Source organism: Geotrypetes seraphini, chromosome 8 (assembly GCF_902459505.1).
Source record: "Geotrypetes seraphini chromosome 8, aGeoSer1.1, whole genome shotgun sequence".
NCBI lineage: Eukaryota > Metazoa > Chordata > Amphibia > Gymnophiona > Dermophiidae > Geotrypetes > Geotrypetes seraphini.
Window position 1 is genome coordinate 88,550,367 of NC_047091.1, and position 17,968 is coordinate 88,568,334.

The 17,968-nt window shown below is 44.5% G+C and overlaps 2 protein-coding genes across 4 annotated transcripts in view; one reads left to right on the plus strand and one right to left on the minus strand.

Annotated features, from left to right (window-relative positions):
* Positions 1–10,071, minus strand: part of HNRNPM (heterogeneous nuclear ribonucleoprotein M) — a 238,142-nt gene extending 228,071 nt beyond the window's left edge. For 2 of the 3 annotated variants that reach the window (XM_033956537.1, XM_033956539.1), the window contains exon 1: positions 9,878–10,071. In XM_033956537.1, the coding sequence (XP_033812428.1) occupies positions 9,878–9,960 (83 nt within the window). In that variant the 5' untranslated portion in view covers positions 9,961–10,071. The remainder of the gene's footprint in view (positions 1–9,877) is intronic. The other variant, XM_033956536.1, reaches the window with a different exon arrangement.
* A 39-nt stretch (positions 10,072–10,110) lies between these two features.
* The window catches only part of LOC117365759 (ras-related protein Rab-11B), a 94,038-nt gene continuing 86,180 nt past the window's right edge, over positions 10,111–17,968 (plus strand). The window contains exon 1 of the mRNA XM_033956541.1: positions 10,111–10,233. The gene's annotated coding sequence lies outside the window, so the exon portion shown is untranslated. The remainder of the gene's footprint in view (positions 10,234–17,968) is intronic.

Below are 17,968 nucleotides of genomic sequence, written 5' to 3' on the forward strand. Positions count from 1 at the left end.
CAAAAGAAGGCACAAGTGAAAACACTTCACGCAGAGAGTCGAAGACGGACTTCTCGGCTCCGTGGAAAAGTAAGAACTGAGGAGACGCGCCCTGCACTGGGCAGGAAGGCACTCGCGCATGCGCGGTGCGGGCGACTCGAAACTTTGAGTTTCTTCAAGCAAGTCTGTTTGTGAGGCGTCCACATCAGGGCTCCGTTGGATCACGTCACCCACTTGTGAGAATTCCTGCCTGCTTGTCCTGAGATAATGAGAAAGTAGAGAGAGATTGATGCTGGAAAGGGGGTCAGTAGAGAAATGAGAGAGGGATAAATATGCTAGATCTGGTAGAAAGATAAAAATGAAGAAAGCAGTGAAGCTAGAATGAATGATGTAAAAAGGAGAGAGGAGGCACAGGTTGGATGGACAAGGGAGAGGGGCATAGAAAGAAGTCAGATACATATGGAAGGGGGAGAGGGCAGACAGTGGATGGAACGGGCAGATGCTGGATTGAAGAGACAGGGCAGACACTGGAAGGAAAAGAGTGAAAAGAAGATGAAAGCAGAAACCAGAGACAACAAAAGGTAGAAAAAAATAATTTTATTTCTATTTTGTCATTAGAATATATCAGATTTTAAATATATATCCTGCTAGAGACATAACTGAGGACTGCAGTATTCTGTTAGCATGATATTTCTGTGTAGCATTCTATAATAACTTGGCTTGTTCAGTTTTCTTGATAGTAGAGGGGATATCTGTGAAGGGGAGGGGAGACAGGGGTTTTGTTGGTCCGTGCTCTGTATATTTGTATTTATAAAATCACAATTGTTCAGAATATTGTTTCTTTTTATACTTTAATAAAATACTTTCAATATAAAATCATTAACTTCGGCTTGTGCAGATGGGATCAGATGGTTAAAGTAGACTTTAGAGCCTGTGGGGTAAATCCGGCCCGCCTGGTCCTTTTATGCGGCCCGCAGTCCAATGCCCCCAGTGTTACCTTGTGGCCAGCTCCCTCCTCCTCACAGCCGTAGTGTGCACAGAGTCGCGTGCAGCGGCTCCTCACGCGTCCCATACCTCATCTAAAAGCATTCCCTGATGTTGCGATGTCAAAGAAGCTTCCGGTTCAGGACACACGAGGAACCGCTGCACGCGGCTTCATGCACTCTGCAGCTGAGAGGAAGGAGGCACAAGAGTCGGGGGGCATCGGACTGCGGGCCGCATAAAACGGCCAAGTTGATAGCCGGCCAGAAGGTTAGACACCCTCTGGAGAGAGGCACAGCATGGAGGGAGAGAGACAACAAAGGTAGGGGAAATGATTTTATTTTCAAGTTATTTGAATTGTGTCAATTTTGAGCATTTTAATCTGCTGTCTATCTTTTGCACTGCTCAGGAAGAAATACATTTGTTTCTTTTTCTCTGGGGTTGTACTGCATGCAAAATCATGAATCTTAGGGTCTTTTATATATATTTTAGTACTTTTAGTTTTTGGCCCTGTATTTGCATAGGGGTTATCTGTGTTTTGATTGGAATGAATGTTGAGAAGCATAGAGTGTGCTTTGTGTAGTTTAATTTTGTGGTTAACCTTTACCATTTTGTGTTAAGATTATATTGTGTGTGTATATATGAAAAATGAATGGAAAAAAATGGTGTTATAATTAATATTATTATGGGGGATATGGTCTGGTGAAGAGATTGGGCGGGATCTGGCCCGCCACTTAACCTGTTTTGGATTTTGGCCCCTTAATGTGATTGAGTTTGGCACTCCTGCTCTAACTGATGATATCTGGTGTCAAGATATTTGGTCCGATCATTTCACTTATTTTAATTTAGTATGGAATCGATTAAAATTTAAAAATTATTCAAGAATAAAAAAAAGAACATCTTATAAGGAGCCATATTAATCCAGAGGAATATTGGTCACAATATGAGTTGTTAACGGAGCTTGATGAAGGGGTTGATTTTTGGGAAACAAGTACATCTATTTTAGATAAAATTGCCCCTAAACGAAAAAGTAAACGTTGCTCGAATAAACATAATAAGTGGTTTGATAATGAACTCCTAAAAATGAAACAATTAGTAAGACGATTGGAAAGGATCTGGCAAAAAAATGGAAAATTATTAGATCGGAATAATTGGAGATCCAACATAAAAATTTACAAACAATTGATTAAAAAACAAAGCATTTTATTAATCTAAAATTGATTATTTGGAATAATTCATCTGGCATTCCACAAGGTTCACCATTGTCCCCGTTGCTCTTTAATGTTTATATGTCATCATTAGGTGCGCAATTGTCTCAGCTGGGGATAAAGCTGTTTAGTTATGCAGATGATTTTTACTATCATTATTCCATTTGCTATTTCTGAAGTCAATGGATGACTGAAGTTATACTAAAGGTTAACTCAGAAAAAACAAAGTTTTTTGTAGCTTCACCATGCCCGTTTGATACTAAAACATCATTGTGTATAAATAAATTCAGCTATCCTATTCAATCTACCATTAGGTTTTGGGAATAATACTGGACCAGGGCTTGACAATGAAGAACCAGGTGGACTCTTTGGTCAAAAAGGGTTTCTTTACTCTTTGGAAGCTTCGGTCCATTAGGGCGTATTTTGATGTTTCATCATTTAGAATTTTGGTACAGTCTCTTATACTAAGCCAGCTTGATTACTGCAATATTGCCTATTTGGCAATTTCCCAGAAGAATATGCAATGATTGTGAATAGTACAAAATGCGGCGGTCAGGCTGATTTTTAGGTTGAAGAAATATTATCACGTAACACCCTCCTATCAAGTACTGCATTGGTTGCCAATGGAGGCGCGGGTGAAGTTTAAGTTTGGTTGCTTCTGTTTTAAGGCTTTGTTTGGTTTAGCTCCCAAACAGAGAATGACATGGTGGTTGTTCCCACGGCTAATCCGCCGAAACGGGGAAGAAAAAATAGTGGTCTCTGCAGGGACGGGGATATTGCCATTCACTGCCCCATGGAGCGGTGAATGGACTTGTCTCCACAGCGAGGCATTCAAGGATCGCGCAGTCCCCACCTGCCCAATCGCAGCATTCCGTCTTCTCCCTCCCTCCACCTCACCTTTGATGTAGAGCAGGGCCGGCAAGATGGACAGGCACAAAAAAGCCTCCTTCCTTTTCCCCTGCTCTCACCGCCATGCTGCAGCTACTAAAGCCGACAGGAAGTCTTTCTGATGTCAATTCTGACGTCGGAGAGGACGTTCTGAGCCAGCCAATCGCTTCCTGGCTGGCCCAGAACATCCTCTCCGACTTCAGAATTGGACGTCGGAAAGACTTCCTGTCGGCTTTAGCAGCTGCAGCATGGCGGTAAGAGCAGGGGAAAAGGAAGGAGGCTTTTTTTTTTTTTTTGGAGCGGCAGGGAGGCATCAGGCTGGCTTTGGCTAGGGAGGGAGGGACAGGCAGGCAGACTTCGGGGGTGGGACAAAGTGTGGAAGGCAGTGAGAGGGACATAGGAAGGAGGCACTAAAGACAGGAAGGGGCACTAAGGATATGGGAAGAAGGCACTGGGGGCACTAAAGACAGGAAGGGGCACTAAGGATCACTAGGGGCACTAAAGACAGGAAGGGGCACTAAGGATATGGGAAGGAGGCACTGGGGGCACTAAAGACAGGAAGGGGCACCAAGGACAAGGGAAGGAAATAGAAAGGGACAATTCTTGGGACTGAGTGCAGAAAGAAAGAAATGAAAGAAACATAGAAACATAGAAATAGACGGCAGATAAGGGCCAAGGCCCATCAAGTCTGCCCACCCCAGTGATCCTCACTATCTATCTTTGCGGATAGATCCCACATGTCTATCCCATCTGGCCTTAAAATCCGCCACACTGGTGGCCTCAATAACCCGAAGTGGAAGACTATTCCAGCGATCAACCACCCTTTCAGTGAAGAAGAACTTCCTGGTGTCACTGTGCAGTTTCCCGCCCCTGATTTTCCACGAATGCCCCCTTGTTGCTGCGGGACCCTTGAAGAAGAAGATGTCTTCTTCCACCTTGATGCGGCCCGTGAGATATTTGAATGTCTCGATCATGTCTCCCCTCTCTCGACGCTCCTCGAGTGAGTAGAGCTGCAAATTCCCCAACCGCTCCTCGTACGGGAGCTCCCTGAGTCCCGAGACCATCCTGGTGGCCATTCTCTGGACCGACTCCAGTCTCAGCACATCCTTGCGGTAATGCGGCCTCCAGAATTGCACACAGTACTCCAGGTGCGGTCTCACCATGGATCTATATAGTGGCATAATGACTTCAGGTTTACGGCTGATGAAACTCCTGCGTATGCAACCTATGATTTGCCTTGCTTTGGATGAAGCTTGCTCCACTTGGTTTGCCGACTTCATGTCTTCCCTGACAATCACTCCCAAGTCTCTTTCTGCTACAGTTCTTGTCAGGATCTCGCCATTTAGGGTGTAGATCTTGCATGGATTCTGGCTTCCCAGGTGCATGACTTTGCATTTTTTGGCATTGAAACTGAGTTGCCAGGACCTAGACCAGTGCTCCAGCAGAAGTAAGTCATGCACCATATCGTCTGTCATTGCTTTTTTGTCTGTTGTGCTTTTGCTCACTACATTGCACAGTTTGGCATCATCGGCAAACAATGTTATTTTACCTCGAAGCCCTTCTGTCAGATCTCTTATATAGATGTTGAACAAGATCGGGCCTAGGACGGAGCCCTGTGGCACTCCACTTATCACCTCCGACATCTCGGAGGGAGTGCCATTCACCATCACCCTCTGAAGCCTACCTCCAAGCCAGTTCCCAACCCATTTTGTTAAAGTGTCGCCCAAACCTAAAGAACTCATCTTGTTCAGCAACCTGCGGTGTGGCACGCTATCAAATGCTTTGCTGAAATCCAGATAGACGATGTCCAGGGACTCACCAACATCCAGCTTCCTCGTCACCCAGTCAAAGAAGCCGATCAGGTTGGATTGGCACGATCTCCCCTTAGTAAATCCATGTTGGCGGGGATCCCGCAGATTCTCCTCGTCCATGATCCTATCCATTTGGTGTTTGATTAGGGTTTCCATTAGTTTGCTCACTATTGAAGTGAGACTCACTGGTCTGTAGTTTGCCATATCCACCCTGGAGCCTTTCTTGTGTAGTGGAATGACGTTAGCCGTCTTCCAGTCCATCGGGACGTTACCTGTACTAAGGGAGAGATTAAAGAGCGCGGATAGTGGTTCCGCCAAGACATCTCCCAACTCCCTGAGTACCCTAGGGTGTAGGTTGTCAGGCCCCATTGCCTTGTTGACCTTGATTTTTGACAGCTCGCAGTAGACGCTGCTGGGTGTAAATTTGAAATTACTAAACGGGTCTACTGATTTAATCCTTGTATGTGGTTGAGGGCCGATTCCCGGCACCTCGCGGGTGAAGACTGAACAGAAGTATTCATTTAACAGTTGGGCCTTTTCCGAGTCCGTCTCCACATGGTCTCCGTCTGGTTTTCTGAGTCGTACTATCCCGCCTGAGTTCTTTTTCCTGTCACTAATATACCTGAAGAAGGATTTATCTCCCTTCTGGATATTCTTTGCTAGAGACTCCTCCATGCGGAATTTGGCCTCTCTAACTGCCGCTTTGACGGCTCTTGATTTGGTCAGATAATCTACTCTGGAGTCCTGTGTCCCTGATTGTTTGTAAGAGATGAATGCTTTTTTCTTCTCTTTGATGAGGTCTGAGATCTCCATAGAGAACCACTGTGGCTTGTTGTTCCTACTTCGTTTGCTTACTGATTTAACATAGCGGTTTGTTGCTTCCTGTATGGTGGTTTTCAAAGTTGACCACATTTCTTCCACGCTGTCGGTATCTGCTTGGGTTTGTAGCGCCTGGTGAACGAAGTCTCCCATGTCCTGGAAATTTGTGTCCTTGAACTTGAGAACCTTGGTCAATGTGGTAGATTTCGTGAAACCTTTCCTGAGATTGAACCAAATCATATTGTGGTCACTGGAGGCCAAAGTTTCACCCACCGAGACCTCTGTGATACTTTCTCCGTTGGTAAGTACCAGGTCCAAAATTGCCTGATCCCTTGTTGGCTCAATTACCAGTTGCCTGAGTCCTGCTCCATTCAAAGAGTTTAATAGCTTCCTGCTGCTGCCGGAAGCAGAGGAAAGCGTGACCCAATCCACATCGGGCATGTTGAAGTCACCTACCAATACTGTGTCCCCCCGCAAGGTGATATTCTCTATATCTCCGATTAATTCCAAATCTAGGTCTTCTTGATGTTTTGGGGGTCTGTATACCACGCCAAGATATAGGCATTTGTCCTTCCCTCTGGCCAAATTTACCCAAAGGGATTCCCCAGTGTACTGTACATCTGTGATTCTGGTGACCTTAATGTCATCTTTAGTATATAATGCTACCCCACCTCCCATTTTGCCCTCCCTGTCCCGACGAAGCAAGTTGTAACCTGGTATGACCATGTCCCACGCGTGGGAGTCTGTGAGCCAGGTCTCAGATATCGCCACCACATCCAGGTCGGCATTCCTCATTTCTATCTCCAAATCTAGGATCTTGTTTCCCAGACTGTGGGCGTTGACGTACATAGCCCTCCACATAGCCATACACAGACAGAAGGAAACGCAACCAGAGACTCATGAAATCAATCACCAGACAGCAAAGGTAGGAAAAATGATTTTATTTTCAATTTAGTGATCAAAACGTGTCAGTTTTGAGAATTTATATCTGCTGTCTATATTTGCACTATATTTGTCTATTTTTCTATAGTTACTGAGGTGACCGAGCTTGCGGAGATAGGGCGGAAACGGGGTTTTTAAATTTTATTCCTAGTAGTTTGCCGGTCCACAAAATAACTCTTATTTCTGCCGGTCCATGGGTGTAAAAAGGTTGAAAAACACTGATGTAGATTATGCCGGCTTTCTTTTTCGCCCAGCTGCTTGAGTTGATCAATCTTCTCCTCTCCTGCAACTTCCTGTTTCCGCTTGCGTCAGAGGAGAATATTGAACAAATGAGCAGCCACACATGCGCGGATTTTTGAATGCATGCGGCTGGGCGAAAAAGAAAGCCGGCATACTCTACATCTAAGGTAAGGTGGAGGGAGGGAGATGACGGAACGCTGCAATCGGTCGGGTGTCTGCTGTTTTTGTATCACTGCCTGCCTGTGCTCACGTTCCAGATCTTCCTGTTGCTCATTGTACTGCAGCATCTCCATGATTATGTGTTCAGGTGGGCATTTTTAGTATGCACCATTGACCTGATTCGAGCTATAGGTGAACATGGGGGACACGTCATTGCAAGGGAGGACAAGTCAATAGATTTATGTTCTGTTTTTACTACAGGGCAGAGGCACTGAAACAGATTCTCAGTGCAGTAGTAGTAGTGGCAGGACTTTCTTTTGTCTTCATGGTGTTTTGCAGTACTGAGGCTTATATGGATGCTGCGGGGACGGTGACGGAGCGGTGAATGAACATAAGAACATAAGAACTGCCATCTCCGGATCAGACCCATGGTCCATCGAGTCCGGCGATCCGCACACGCGGAGGCCCAGTCAGGTATACACCTGATGTAGTTTTAGTCACCCATATCCCTCTATGCCTCTCATAAGGAGATGTGCATCTAATTTGCCTTTGAATGGGATGGCATGAGGTGACGGGGCGGTGAAGGGGATGGCGGTGACGGGGCGGTGAAGGGAATGGCGGTGACGGGGACAGATTTTTTTCCCCGTGTCATTCTCTACTCCCAAATATATAATTGAGCTTTTCTCTTTTGCAACAAGAGAAACTCACATCTGAATTTTGTTTTTTCCGCCTGTTAGAGGATGTAAACTTAAAAAACATCAAAATCTTTTTTCATATCAAGCAGCGTTAACGGGGTAAGGATTTAGAACAATTGCTTTTGCTTACTGACACTTATGGGAAATTTAGGAGACATCTAAAAATGTATCTGTTTTCGAAGTATTTAGGCAGTTAATTCGTAAAAATTTTATTATGCACTATTTTGATCATTTCAGTGTTTCTAATTATTGGCTTTTAACTTTTTAGTTCTATTCAACTTCTTTTATTGGGGTTTTTTTTTTAAACTATTGTAAACCGCATAGAACTTTACAGCCTTGCGGTATATAAACTGATTATTATTAAATGCATGTAGAGCTTGGACATGGCTGTAGCAACTCTCAGAGGACCCTCTGGCGCCTCCCAGTGATCCGTGATCATCTTTGCTATGTCCTTATAAAGAAAGGACGAAGGCTGCGGCTTTGTGCTACTCTACTCATAAGAGAGCATTCCACTAGTGTTAACTGTCCAACCTCCAATTGCAACTCCTAGTGATTCAGAAATTAGCCAAAGCTGTCTTACTTGTAGGAAAGCTACTGGAGACCCGAGGACATTCCCGAAATAAGAGGGGAGGGTCTGAAAAAATTATGTAAAAGCAGTCTCACAACATGGGATGCATTACCCACTTGTCCAGGAATAGACTGTAAAAGAAATAGTGATGATCAGCACACAGCAAGCAGGCAGCAGAGCCATCATCAAATGGATCCACTTGTGGAGTCGTGCTCAAACAGGCAGCTGATGCCACACTATACATCCAGATGGAGCCGAATCTAACAGGCAGTTAGAGATGCACTCTACATCTAAAGATGGAGCAATACAAATAGGCAGGAGGAGTGTTCCAAACATACAGAGGGAGCCATGCTGAACAGACAAATAGAACCACGTTCTAGAGAAGGATTTACACTAAACAGCCAAGAGCCGCCATTCCCTACATCTAGAGGTAAATCCACACAGAATGGCCAGGCGGGGTTGTGGCCTAGAGCTGGAATATACTGAATGGGTTCCCTCAAAAATAAGCATCCCTAAAGGGTAGCTGACTTGAGAAGCTTCTTGAGAGCTGTGTCCATAATCCAACAAGTCACAGCAAGCGCTACCCAACTAGAGGCAGCCACAGACTGGGAGAAGAGGCAGACTAAGACAAAGGACATCTGCCAGGAAGGTTCCACCAGACTCTAGATGAGAAACTTCCAGAGACTCTAACATCTTCTATAGCCATCACAGCATTGCCCTGGCCATGTAACCACCACAAGCAGTGGCCTTAACGCCAGACACTCCAAATGTAAAAAAGTCAAATAAAACTGCTTCTCCAACTACTTTTAATTATTAATCATACTATACCACATATACTACTATACATGTAATCTCAGGTCTAAGCAGTGTGTATCCGAAAGACATACATATAAAAATAAATAAACTCTAATAACAGGAGAGGGCTACATTATCACAAGATACAATCAGCAAAATTTAAAAACAACTCTCCTGCCAAAACAGGTCCAGCCCACTCTCGAATGGAGCAAAATGGAGTTAAGAAACGTGTCTTAAGGAAAGTTTTACATTTGTGGAATTATTCTTCCATGCTACACGATGAGAAATCATTCCACCTCTATTGGCTGATATGACGGGTAACACCCACACGCTCAGGTAGAACAAGTGCAGCTTAAGACGAGAAATTAGAGTTTGAACCTGTAGGTGTCAGGAGAGCGAGCTTATGGGGGGAGTTCAAACTAAACCAGAGAGGGTGGTGATTAGAGCGAAGAGTGCTAGGGAAAGCCAGCATGAGGAAAGGGGAAGGGGTCTCAAAGCCTGCCCTAGTGAAAGGAGAAACCGGGCCTTACCAGGAAAATATATCACATTAAAAATACACTTTTTTTGTAAATAGTAATGAATCGCTGTAAGCGTTTCCAGAACCTTTTTTAAAAAGTATTTTGTACAGAATAACATAAGGAATCCCCCTCCCCTGAAGCCGCTTCTTCCTAATCCTCTTTCCCCGTTTTACTCTCCATCTGTCCCACAATGGCCGCACAGAAAAAAAAATTCCATCCCCTTCTCTCCACTGCATACGATGCTCACTGCTGGCACCAACGATTCCCTCCTCACCCTTTACTGTCGGTCTCGCTGCCAGGGGCGGCTCCTCCATTGCTAGCGTTATCGTCCATACTGCCTTCCGCCTCGGTCGCCATTTCCTTCACAGACTTAATAGCACGCGCCTTTCTTCGTTCTCCTTCTGCGTGAGATACAGAAAATGGCGATGGAAGAAACGGACTCGGGACCGCAAAGGGAGCTGGGAAGGGCGGGCTTGTGACGTTAGGCTAGGGAGGAGCGCGAGACTGTGGCTGATAGGCTAAATGCGGAGCGCACCGTAGTCTGGTGCGCGGGAACAGATTTATGTCTTTGTGTAACCTGTAAGGCCCGGGATAATAATTTATTTCATGCTCTTTTTTTCACAGCTCAAGGTGATTTGTACTCAGGTGTAATAGGTATATTCTTGTCCCCACAAGGCTTACAGTCTAAATATTAGGGTTACTATATATGTGAAGTAAAACAAGAGGACGCGTGACCTCGCCCCCACCAGTCTTAGTGTTACTGTTTCAATTATATTACGCAATTACCAGCAATTCATAGCGGTTAGCATACAAAGATGCTAGATTAATTGATTTAGGATGTACATAGGAGGGCCGTTCAAAAAAGTATCAGATCTTTATTCATAAAAAATACTCGTATTCAGATACAACAATCTTATACTAATCTCCTTCAAAGTAGTCTCCTTGGGCTGCCTTACACTTCTTCCAAACGGTTCTGCCACTGTTGGAAGCAGCGCTGGAACCCCTCTTTTGAGATTGCTGCAACTGGTCCATCGCATTCTACATGATGTCTTCTCTTGACTGAAATCTAGAACTTTTCAGGGTCATTTCAGCTTGGGGAAAAGCCAGAAGTCACATGGAGCCATGTTGAGAGAGTAGGGAGCCTGAGGAATCACAGGTGTGTTGTGTTTGGCCAGGAAACTTCGTATCAAATATGAAGAATGGGCAGATGCATTATCGTGATGGAGCTACTAATTGCCCGCTGTCCACAGGTCCGGCTGTTTGTGTCTCACACATTACAAAGGCGACGCAGACTCTCTTAGTACCTGTTGGTGATGGTTGTGCCATGTAGTGCGTGCTTGTGATGAACCATGCCACTAGAGTCAAAGAAGACAGTCAGCATGACTTTGACATTGCTGCGGACCTGCCTTGCTTTTTTTGCCTCAGGGATGTTGAATGCTTCCATTGTGATAACATCAACTTGGTTTCTGGGTCGTACTCATAAACCCAGGATTCTTCGCCAGTGATCACTGTGCTGAAGAAGCTGGGATCACTGTTCACAGTCTCCAGCATGTCCTGCGCGATCTCCAAACGGGTTTCTTCTGCTTGATAGTTAGCAGCTTTGGCACGAACTTCACTGAAATTCTCCTGAAGCCTAAATCCTCAGTCAAAATGGAATGAATGGATCCAATGCTGATGCTCGACTTGTCTGCAAATTCTCTGATCGTGATTTGACAATCCTTCATCACCAGGCAGATTGATAGGCTTAAAAATGATAAATCCCCTGGACCGGATGGCATCCATCCGAGGATGATCAGGGAACTGAAAGGGGCTATAGCTGAACTGCTACAACTAATGGCTAATCTGTCGATCAAATCAGGAAGGATTCTGGAAGACTGGAAAATGGCGAATGTCACACCGATCTTCAAGAAAGGTTTGAGGGGAGATCCAGGAAACTACAGACTGGTGAGTCTGACCTCGGTACCGGGAAAGATGGTAGAGGCGCTGATAAAGGACCGCATCATTGATCAATTTGATGGACACGAGCTGATGAGGACCAGCCAGCACAACTTCAGCAAGGGAAGATCTTGCTTGACTAACTTGCTGCACTTCTTCGAAGGAGTAAACAGGCAGATAGACAAGGGCGAGCCGGTCAACATTGTATATCTGGATTTTCAGAAGACGTTTGACAAGGTCCCGCATGAATGACTACTTTGAAAAATTTCAATCCATGGAATCGAGGGCAAAATCCTCATGTGGATTAAAAAGTGGTTGGCGGATAGGAAACAGAGAGTGGGGGTAAATGGACAATGCTCGGACTGGAAAAGCGTCACGAGTGGAGTGCCGCAGGGTTCGGTGCTTTGGCCCGTGCTCTTCAACCTACTTATAAATGACCTGGAAACTGGTACAACGAGCGAAGTGATTAAATTTTTGGACGATACGAAGTTATTCAGAGTTGTGAAGACGCAGAAGGATTGCAAAGACCTGCAACGTGACATAAACACGCTCGAGAAATGGGTCACCACAGGGCAAATGAGGTTTAACATAGATAAGTGTAAGGTGATGCATGTTGGTAACAAAAATCTTATTCACGAATACAGGATGTCTGGTGCGATACTCGGAGAGACCCCCCAGGAAAGAGACCTGGGAGTACTGGTTGGCAAGTCGGTGAAGCCGTTAGCGCAGTGCTCGGCAGCGGCAGTGAAAAGGGTGAACAGAATGCTAGGAATGATTAAGAAGGGGATCACGAGCCGATCGGAGGAGGTTATCATGCCGCTGTACCGGGCCATGGTACGCCCCCACCTGGAATACAGCGTCCAGTACTGGTCGCCGTACATGAAGAAGGACATGGTGCTACTCGAAAGGGTCCAGAGAAGAGCGACTAAAATGGTTAAAGGGCTGGAGGAGCTACCGTACAGTGAGAGAAAAACTGGGCCTCTTCTCCCTTGAAAAGAGGAGACAGAGAGGGGAGATGATCGAAACATTCAAGAAAATGAAGGGAATAGACAGTAGATAAATACAGGTTGTTCACCCTCTCCAAGGTAGAGAGAATGAGAGGGCACTCTCTAAAGTTAAAAGGGGATAGATTCCGTACAAACGTAAGGAAGTTCTTCTTCTCCTAGAGAGTGGTGGAAAACTGGAACGCTCTTCCGGAGGCTGTTATAGGGGAAAACACCCTCCAGGGATTCAAGACAAAGTTAGACAAGTTCCTGCTGAACCAGAACATATGCAGGTAAGGCTAGTCTTAGTTAGGGCACTGGTCTTTGACTTAAGGGCCGCTGCGGGAGCGGACTGCTAGGCACGATGGGCCACTGGTTTGACCCAGCGGCGGCAATTCTTATGTTCTTATTGGTCCTCACTTGGTCAATAACGATCTCATTTCTGGATGTTGAGGGCCTACCAGAACGTGCTGTACTCTCCACTGATGTGCAGCCATCTCTGAAGCGGTTGTACCACTCCTTTATCTGTGTGGTGCCCATTGCTTCATCCCCGACAGCCTGTTGAATCTTGCGGATCGTTTCCACTTGGGAATCGCCAAGCTTTACATAAAATTTAATGCAGTAGCGTTGTTCAACTTTCTCTGTCATTTTGTCAAAAATGAAAATCCAACTGCGCTCACATACACTTCCTCACTCATCGGCAGTCTGCTGGCGACTGACAGCTTCTGTAAGCGGGAAAAAATTCAAGCATATGCATTAGGGTCGCCTACATAAGTGCACCAAACCACGCCTCCCTAGCTTTATTTGTTTATGCAAGAAAAATTAAGGTCTGATACTTTTTGAACGGCTGTTATATAACAAGAGCTATTAATCAATGAAAAACATTATCCCATTATTAACTATTGAAATTGAATTTCTGGAACAAAAACATTTTAAGTCATTTTTAAAGATATTCAAGATGGTTATAGATCATTTTTGAGTTGGCAGAGTTGCTTTCAATCAACATATCATCTGACACAATACATCACCTGATACAATACATCATTAATTCTCATTGCCAGGAGACTTCTGGCAGAAGCATGGAGCTGTGAGCAGCAGGAGCTTGCAGCTCCAATATGCCTGACGCATATCTGCATTTTGTCAGTGTTTTGCCCAGCAAAATTGGAGCCTGCCCTACTACCATGCGATGCCCGCAGCTCAGAAGCGCATGTGAGAGAATTATGGCAACCAAATTATCTTCACCCAGAGAGTGGTAGAAAACTGGAACGCTCTTCCAGAAGCTCTTATAGGGGAAAACACCCTCCAGGGATTCAAGGCAAAGTTAGACAAGTTCCTGTTGAACCAGAACATATGAAGGTAACGCTAGTCTCAGGGCACTGGTCTTTGACCTAAGGGCCGCCGTGGAAAAAAAGATCATGAAAAGACTAGATCGACCAAATCCAAGATGGCAGAACATACAACCCCAGCGTCTCCACTGACTCCTAGCTCGGCATGGGTGGCTGAGGTGCAGGCTGCCTTGGAGGGAACGTTTGGGAACAAGCTGCAACGTGTGCTTGACAAGTTGGGCAACTTACTGTAGATCAGCGCTTTGCCTCCTTAATCTCTGAGGTGCAAGAGGCACAACAGCGTATCGGTGTGGAAGATGCAGTCCAGTGAATCTCTCAGGAGCAAGCAACTCATACTTCAGCATTGATGGACCTAAAAGCACAACTGGAGGATCTAGAAAATAGATCCCGCTGGAATAACCTCAGGTTTGTCGGTCTTCCGGAATAAGTGGAGGGAAAATCTTTAGGAGACTTTCTGGAATGTTGGCTAAAAGAATCCTTACAACTACTGGATATAGCGGGCCCTCTGCATATTGAACGAGCACACTGACTGTGCCAAAAGCAAAAGCCTCCAGGGAAGCTCACTCCTTAACTACAGACATAAAACGGATATCTTATGGGCACTGAAACAGACAAGCTACAATATAAAAACAAACAGATTCTTTGTTTTCAGGATTACTCGGCGGAGGCTTCTCAAGCCTGGCATCATTTCTGTCCACTTTGCTCTCGCTTGGTACAGCGTCAAGTTTCCTTCTTTTTGCTATACCCGGCAAGCGTCAAACTGTTTCACCAAGGAAGAGCACATCATTTTGATTCTATGGAAACAGCTCTTAAGTTTGTGGACAAACGTTTACCCAAAGGTACTGTATGACATCCACACGTGTGCAACCTGTGACTGGCTAAGGTTACCTTGCAGAATAAAGTTCACAGTGCCTACCTCATTGATGTTGCCGGATGATGTTTGCTGAGCCACATGATGGACATTTGAGTTTAAACATTGCTCTGGGACACTAAAATGGGCTGCTATTGATCTATCTTTAAGTTCTGACGCAAGCATCTAATTTTATTTCTTTATATAGCCATTGTTCAAGGTGTACTGTTTGTGTGAGTCGAAGAGGTTAGGGGGTGGCAGGTGTGTGAATGTGACATTTTGCCTGCCAAGGGAAAAGGTGCAAATCAGTGATCTGGTTGCACTAAACATACCTCTATGCATAATTGATTTGGTGGGTAGGCTTGCGGAGCCTCATCTAGCATTTATTAGGGAATTTGGGTAACATGAATGGGGGCTTTGTGGCGGGCATACAAAGTTTCCTGGAAGTGGCACCTAATATGGTGCGAGGTTTTCAATATGGGGAGGGAGGATTGGGGGAGAGTAAGGTGGAGTTATTGGGTGGAAATTTTAAAAGAGGAAGGGTAGGAGTGGAGACACAATATGTAGGGTTTCAAATGGTCTGGGGGGCGATGGCTGGGACGCTCTTTGGGTGACATAGTGCATTGTATTTTTTTCATAGAGATTTCTTTGACCCTGTTTTATATGGAGTTTCAGTTGACCTCTTGGAATGGGGGGGTTTACATTTTCCTATTAAGCGTTATAAGATCCTGCAGTTATTCAATCATACCCAGACAACTATAGCTTTCTTGCAAGAAACACGCTTGACTTCTGCAGAACGTGCTAAACTTTGCACATGGTGGGTAGGCTGGCATTTCGAGGCTCCAGCTCAACACAAGAAGGCAAGAGTAGCTATTTTGATTTGGAAAGGGACGCACATAGTGACTCAAGGTTTTAAGAGATCGTAATGGACAATATGTCATTGCTTCTGTTAGACTTATTGATAAGCCTTTGGAGACACTCCAGTGATATTAGGAGGGGACTTTAATGATGTTCCCAATCCCAAATTTAACTGCTCTGCATCAGTGGGGAGAGAATCTTCAAAATTAGTTATGGGAGCTTCACTTCTTTCCACCTTGTTGGATATGGTAGATGTCTGGAGGGTACTGCATCCCCTAGAGCGAGACTACTCTCATCTTTCTTGAGCCAACGGTACTCTCTCCCATATCGATATTATTTTGATCTTGCACCCGCTGCTCTCGGTAGTGACGGAGGTGGAAATAGGGTCTATAGAGATTTCAGACCATGCATGGGTGCAGCTACAAAGGAGTTGGGGGGGATTCTAAGGGAGAGAGAGGTAGCTGGCGGTTTCCCTGCTATTTGTAAAGAGATGCAAAATTTCAGGAATACCTCCTACAAAAATGGAAGGATTACCAATACACCTAATAAGGAATACTGCGAGGACCCCCATCCTTTACTGGGAAACTGTGAAAGCCGTATTAAGAGGGGAAATCCTAGCATAGTTAGCTCATCGGAAAAAGGCAAGACATAGAGAAATCTTACAGCATGAATAGTGGGTGACAATTCTGAGGCGGCAATACAGCTCCAATGTGACTTTGAATCTTAAAACGCAACTATTAGAGGCTCAGCATGCGTTAAATGAATTGTATCGGGGAGTGCAGAAAGCTGCAGCTTATTACAAATTTAACTGTACCACTTCACCAATAAGAATAGTCGCTTGTTGCCTAGATTGGTGGGACATGAAGGCATTATCACAATCTGGGATACACCCCCCCCCCCAGGATTTTACATCATAAAAGTGAGGAAATCAGCGCAATCATGAGTCAATTTTTTGTCTCACTATATGCCTCACCTGGCTTGGATACCTTAGATGGGGCAGTATATTTGGATAGTTTAGACCTGCCGAAATTGACTGCTAAGGAATCTAATTCCCTAGAACAACCTATCTCCTCTGATGAGGTGGATTGGGCTATTCAGAATAGCCCTTTGGGGAAGGCACCAGGACCCGACGGCCTAAGAGGTGAATTCTATAAATTACTTGTGGGGGAGATTGCTCCATTGTTAGCAGAAGCCTTTCATTTAGGGGTGGTGAAGGGTATTCTGCCTAGGCATCTTAACCTGGCACAATAATTGTGTTTCCAAAGACGGGCAGAGACCAGAACAAGTTTCAAGTTTATTAAAAATTTGTTTGACCGCTTATTCCAACTTCTAAGCGGTTAACATAATAAAATTACACAAAAACAGATTAAACATATTAAAACAGGGAGGACAAATTACTTACTCAAACATACGGCAACAAAAGGGCAGGTGGGGAGGAACTACAATAAGTATAGGATAGATAAGTCATAAAGGCTAAAACAGTAGGTTAGGTAAAAAATTGTCGAAAAAGGAAAAGAAAGAAAGTGGCCATTTAACAAAAAGCGTCTTGGAATAGAAATGTTTTTAGTGCTATTTTAAATTGTTTTATATCTAATTCGTTACGGAGATTTATAGGCAGTAAATTCCAAAATGAAGGGGCAGTGACAGCAAAGTTGTTGGTGCGTAAAGTATTTATTGATTTTAATGATGGTATAACTAAAAGATTTTGAGAAGTGGAACGAAGGGATTTTGTTGTTACGTACGGAATTAAAAGACTGTTAATAAAATCAGGTTGGTTATTCATTTTAGTTGTAAATGTTAAAAGTAAAATTTTATAATTAATTCTGTATTCGATTGGCAGCCAATGAGCGTCGACTAAAAGAGGGGTGACGTGATCATATTTCTTTGCCCCGCTAATGATTTTAATAGCAGTATTTTGAATGATCTGTAATCGTCTGATCTCCTTTTTTGTGATACCCTTATAGAGGGCATTACAATAATCTAAACACAAAATAACCAATGAGTGAATTAAAGTTTTCAATGCGGCAGCTTCCAGTAACTTAGAACCTACCTGAATCTTACAGACCGATCTTTTTCCTCAGTTATGAAGTCAAACTAATGGCAAAGATTCTGGCAAATTGTCAAGCCAGAGTTTTACCGTCTCTGGTGTATGAGCAGCAAGTGGGGTTTATTAGAGAGCAACCGGTGTCTGTTGGCCCTAGAGAAAGCACATGAGGATGGTGCCCCCTCTTTGCTTATCAGCTTTGATGCCTAAAAGGCATTTGATTGAGTGGGCATATGGGGATGGACCCATTCTTTTTCAGTGCCATTCAAATTCTGCACTGTGGCCCAAGGGCGCAACTTTTAGTGAATGGGTTGCTTTCGGAGTCTTTTGAGATTTACTGAGGTACCAG